The 6,000-nt window shown below is 41.4% G+C and overlaps 1 protein-coding gene across 1 annotated transcript in view; it reads left to right on the forward strand.

The window, feature by feature from the left end:
- Positions 1–5,588, forward strand: part of LOC123701012 (regulator of G-protein signaling loco-like) — a 79,224-nt gene extending 73,636 nt beyond the window's left edge. The window contains exons 8-14 of the mRNA XM_045648420.1: positions 109–219; positions 2,031–2,204; positions 2,497–2,881; positions 3,029–3,165; positions 3,594–3,806; positions 3,992–4,154; positions 4,478–5,588. Coding sequence (XP_045504376.1) covers positions 109–219; positions 2,031–2,204; positions 2,497–2,881; positions 3,029–3,165; positions 3,594–3,806; positions 3,992–4,154; positions 4,478–4,584 — 1,290 coding nt within the window. The 3' untranslated portion in view covers positions 4,585–5,588. The remainder of the gene's footprint in view (positions 1–108; positions 220–2,030; positions 2,205–2,496; positions 2,882–3,028; positions 3,166–3,593; positions 3,807–3,991; positions 4,155–4,477) is intronic.
- Positions 5,589–6,000: the final 412 nt, after the last annotated feature.

Here is a 6,000-nt window from a genome sequence, read left to right on the forward strand (position 1 = left end):
AATATCGTGAACATTACAAGTCTTGTCATTTATATGTCCCAATAAAAAAAACGCAAATTTTTTTTGATAAAATAAAAAACCAGTGGCTACAGCAATAATTATTTGCAGCTAAAGAAGTCATCTTCGAACGCGTCAGAGAGACGTCGCTCGGCCGGCCTGCTGCCGTGGAGACGAAATGCATCTAGAGATCGGGCTGATGAAGAGCAGCCGGTTACTGATGTGAGTATATGTATAATTGAAAAAAAGTCTTTACCCAGTGTTCTTAGATTTCCAATAGCCAATTCCAATTCCAATAGCCGCGGCCCCGTCAAAAATGTGTCTACGTCACTCAAGCTTTCTAACTATAACTACCTATCATGTGTCATAGACCGCCTCCTTGGTACAGTGGTTGACGCGTGAGCGCAGAACCTAGGGGTCCTGAGTTCGATTCCCGGTGGAGACGAAGAAAAAAAATGTCTCGGTCTGGTAGGACACAGAAGGCTGATTACCTACTTGTCCCTAAAGAAAATCGATCAGTGAAACAGATGTATTGCATCTGCCCCTTACCCCACTACGGGGACACGGGACTTCACTATGTGTCATAAAAATCATATATTAAAAGCGCCCCGTTGCGACGTGAAAGAACGACTTCAAACTATTGCTAAAATTATTTAAGATATTCAAACCTACAATACTACTTACATATATTTTTCTGTTTCCTGCACCGCCATTTTCAAAAAAATCTTGTGTGACCATTTCTTGACTTGCTACGATATAACAACGTCATAATGTGACAAGAATTACACTAAACATATCTAAACGATAAAATAAGCCGTACTCAACGTTAAACAGTTTATCGTGATATATTAATCTAATGTTAGAAAAATTGGCTTCTAAAGGAGAGAACGAGATATCCACAGAGATATCATAGTAACTATGCAATATCCAAAGTTTTCGTACATAATAAGGAACTTAAATACAAATGTCAGATCTAAAATTTTGGTAACGGACGTAGTTGATTAATAAATTATTTTACATAATAATAACAACAAAATTGCATTATTTTATAAATACTCAATTAAATATTCCCCGCTTTTATCATGTTGTCGTTTTGTAAGTCAACAAGCAATTTCCTTGTACAATGTGTTAAATTATTGTGAAATAGGTTCGCTGCAAGGAAAATGATAACATTGTATTAACTGTAAATATGTACATTGGCTAGATCTTTAAATAAAATTGCATGTTTGCCTTTTATGCGTTTTAACCTAATATTGACATTTACTTATATTAAAATTTGTCCAGACTACGAATTGAATACATAATATTAAAAAGTAAAAACATATTGTTTTAAAAATGTTTTGTTTCGCCGAGATCAATAAAGTACTCCTTATAAAACCGTAAATTATATTTTATCTCAAATATACAATAAATTAACATTAAATCCATCTATCAATCATTCCAATCGCTTGTTTACAATAGTCATATATTTACACCATATTTGCGCTGATAAAATAATTTACAATCAAATGTATTTGCTTTGCCACGTGTTAACACGAGCGTGTAACAGGCGTGTATATTATCTCTAGATCAAACAAATTGGATCAACAAAGTCCTGAACAATATTATATATATGTGTTGTGCTACATATTTAGCGTAATGATGATGTAACTTTCGTGTTATTTTAGTGGCTCTTGCCTGTTATATCAAAATTTAAATATCGAAATACATATATGTATATTCAAACGCCTTTCAATTGCGCTTGTGATAGTGATATCATTCATAAACAAAATGAAAAACAAAGGTCCCAAATGAGATCCCTGGGGAACTCCGAATTGTAACGAATTGTGTTTTGTAATATACTCGGGAATGTTAACAAGTTTAGTAACATTTTGCGGATACGTGGCGCACCACCGATATTACCGACTTTTGAATACCCATTTTATTTAAATTCCTAGGAAATTTTCATGATGCAATTAATCAAACGCCATGCCAAAATCTATTTCATTCTTATACAGTCAGTACGCATATCAAATGAATGATATTTCTTGTAGGTTGTAACAGCGAGTCAAACGACCGGCTGTTCCTTATGCCGGGTGGTGTTACCGGGCGGAGCCACTACAGTGGTGGGAGTGGATAACAACCTGACTGTCAGGCGACTGGTCGATAGACTGCTGCAGAAGAGGAATCTCTTGTGCACCGCGTACGATGTTCTGCTTGAAGAGCAGGTAGGGTTTACTTATTTTTATTGTGTTTTAATTTATTGACATGGATTTTTTTATTTGTTGTTTAAATTTTTTGATATGGACTTTTTAAATGTTGTTTTTTTTTTATTTTTATGTAGCAATAAATGTGGTTTATATTAGGTTATAAGCTATGTGAAGTTTTGGTAAAAATAATTTTATTTATTAGATGCCCATTTTTTATTGATTTTTTTTTGATGATTGATTTTTTTTATATCTAAGCGATACGTTACTTGTATGTTGTTTGTGACTGTAATATGTGTGTGTGCGTGTTAAGGGCACGACGCGCGTGGTGGAGGCGGAGGCGGCGTCTAGCGTGCTGGGCGGCAAGTGCGCCGTGGTGGAGCGGCGCTGCGTCGTGCGCGTGCAGGTCGGCGCGCGCGGCGTGCTCGTGCGCTGCCGGCCCGCGCGCCGCCTGCGCCACGTGCTGCGGCCGCTGCTGGCGCGCTACCCGCCGCCCGCCGCGCCGCGCCGCGCGCCGCCCCGCGCGCGCCCGCTGCCGCCCGACACGCTGCTGCAGGTGAGTGTGTGCCGTGCGCTGCCGGCCCGCGCGCCGCCTGCGCCACGTGCTGCGGCCGCTGCTGGCGCGCTACCCGCCGCCCGCCGCGCCGCGCCGCGCGCCGCCCCGCGCGCGCCCGCTGCCGCCCGACACGCTGCTGCAGGTGAGTGTGTGCCGTGCGCTGCCGGCCCGCGCGCCGCCTGCGCCACGTGCTGCGGCCGCTGCTGGCGCGCTACCCGCCGCCCCCCGCGCCGCGCCGCGCGCCGCCCCGCGCGCGCCCGCTGCCGCCCGACACGCTGCTGCAGGTGAGTGTGTGCCGTGCGCTGCCGGCCCGCGCGCCGCCTGCGCCACGTGCTGCGGCCGCTGCTGGCGCGCTACCCGCCGCCCCCCGCGCCGCGCCGCGCGCCGCCCCGCGCGCGCCCGCTGCCGCCCGACACGCTGCTGCAGGTGAGTGTGGCAGCGCCTTAACGTGCGGACACGAGGCGGACTACTGCTAGAGATGTATGCGCCTTAACATGCGGACATGCGGCGAACTACTGCATGTAAAACATGCGCATTAATTCGGGGAAATGCTGCATGCACTGGGCTGCGAATTAAACATAGAACTTAGATTGCTACTACGATGCTGTTGACGAATTCGAATTTTGCTGCAGATAAATCAATATCGTTCGTTCAGATCCGGCTCGAAGGGCCATAAAATCACAATTCAAGTGCCCTACATTTTATATATTCGAACTATTTGGTCGTATAATTTACACGAAATGCATAAATTACTTTGCAAATCAAAATAAACATATATTTCTTTATTAGCACAGTTAAAAAAATACCCTAAAATCATAAACAACCACTCAAATACACTACTTATCTTGTTGCAGGACTTAGATGGCGCGCGACTCCAGATCGTTGAAGTAGGCGAAGGGGACTGGCAGGCCATACTTGTCAGCGAGCCGCGAGGGGAGGGCAGTGAGGGGGAGGGGGGTGAAGTGGTGGGGGGAGAGAGGGTGGGGGAGGGGGAGGGGGAGGATAGCGGGGAGGGGGACGCAGACTCGCTGGCCGACCTGGCGTTGCGGCACGATGAGGACACCTTGGTTAGTATTATTATTTAGAGCAGAATACAAATGCACAATTGTGTTCATGCACAATTGTGTTTTGAGTAATTAACAAATAGTAAATTTGATTTTGAGACCTCGCATATTGAAACATTTTTTTATATATTATTCATCTTATTTCTTTTAAAACGTTAAAAATTAAACTATGTTATCTATATCCACAGAGCATAGACCGAAACTCGGGCAGTTCGGGCGGTTTCCCCGACAACATATCGAACAGGAGCAGCGGGCCCCCCTCAGGGCCCCAGGGACCTCAATCGCAGGGCCCCGCGAACAGAGTGCGCGCTACGTTACGGCCAGGGCCTCCGTTACATCATCACCCACCTGGTAAGTGTTGTTATAGACAAAAAATTTAAAACAACTGTTATTTTTTTACACAAAATAGTATTAAATATTTGTTTGAAACTTACATTTATTCAATCATGCTAAAAACATCGAATAAGAAAAAATTCAGATAAATTTTGATTGTTTAAAATTATTAAATAACCGACTTTTTGTTGTATCTTCTTCTCAATAAACAAAAAATAAATTAAATAATAATAAAAAAGTTCATATTCATCGCAAAGCCTTCTCCTCATCCAAAAGTTTTCAACTGGTTCTATGTTTAGCTCAATAAATAAATAAATAAAATTTTTATTATTTTTTTGCAGATTTTTTAGAAAACCTGCGCGAAACGCAACGTCAGCGGCTCCAACCGCGCACACCGCCGCCCCTACCGCCCAAACCGACACACCGACCCGCGCCCACACTTGTGTGAACTTACCGCTAGTTGTGAGGCCAGAGACAAGATAGAACATTGTGGCACACATGTGACCATAGATAAACAAAAGTTTTACCAACAGTTTTACACCAGTGGCTTCAACTGACGCACTGTGTGAACTTGCCGCTAGTTGTGTGGCCAGAGACAAGATAAGAACATTGTGGCACGTGTGTGACCATAGATAAACACAAGTTTTACGAACAGTTTTACAACGCCAGCAGCTCCAACTGACGCACTGTGTGAACATACTAGTTGTGTGGCCAGAGACAAGATAGAACATTGTGGCACGTGTGTGACCATAGATAAACACAAGTTTTACGAACAGTTTTACAACGCCAGCAGCTCCAACTGACGCACTGTGTGAACGTACCGCTAGTTGTGTGGCCAGAGACAAGATAGAACATTGTGGCACGTTTGTGACCATAGACAACATTCTAATAATGTCACGTGAAATTGTGCTACTTTGTTCCATAGAGCATGGACAAATTGTAGAAGTTGGGAAATGGAATCGTTTACATTAGACAAGGATGCCCTATGGAAATTAACGCATTTGAATGAAATGATGTCTTCGAGTAAATGTGTGACGTATTTCTTGTTCATTAAAATGTGTTGTAATTAAAATAAAGTTTGGACTTGGACTTGTGAATAATCATATATCGATGCGTTATTTGCAACAGCGACATCTAGTAACATATTTTGGAATTACAAACGTTAAACGCGCTGTTATCGATGAGTTCCAAAATCGTACGAATGAAAAATATATTTTAGAAGACATAAAAATTTTGATAATTTTATTAAAACGATGTAAATATATTGTGTAGACGTAAAATATAAAGTTGTGTTAGATTTAAGATATTGTATGATAATTTAATGTTTGAGAAGAGATTGTTTATGTCCATTCCAAATGATTTGAGTGGTGTACCAATGTGATACGTATTATATACGTATAAAGAGAATATTATTGAGAAAAATATTTATATTGAAGGAAACTAAGTAGATTTTTATTTTTATTTTTTTGAAGTGAAACTTCTCGGGGTTCGAAAATAATTTAGTGTAACATTTTTTCGTTACGCGTGACATTTTTCCGTTACGCGCCATCTTTTTCTTATCCCTACCACGCGTGATTGACGTATTTCTGTAAAGTTGCATAAAGTAAATTATTTTTTGAAAAACAATAATACATAATAATTCATTTATTTATTGTAACATCATTTATCCTAAGGTCGTTAGGAAGTTTCACTTCTTACGTGTGTATACGCACACATTTTTTTTTGTAATAAATGGTAAATCTATTAGAAACATGGCTATTACTCCAATCCAACGCAAACAATCATACCACAATCAGTAAAAATTACTTAGTTTTCTCCATTGTAAATCCAGCTTTATTTATAGATCTTATTTTATTCATAAATT

This window comes from Colias croceus, chromosome 20 (assembly GCF_905220415.1).
Source record: "Colias croceus chromosome 20, ilColCroc2.1".
Classification (NCBI taxonomy): domain Eukaryota; kingdom Metazoa; phylum Arthropoda; class Insecta; order Lepidoptera; family Pieridae; genus Colias; species Colias croceus.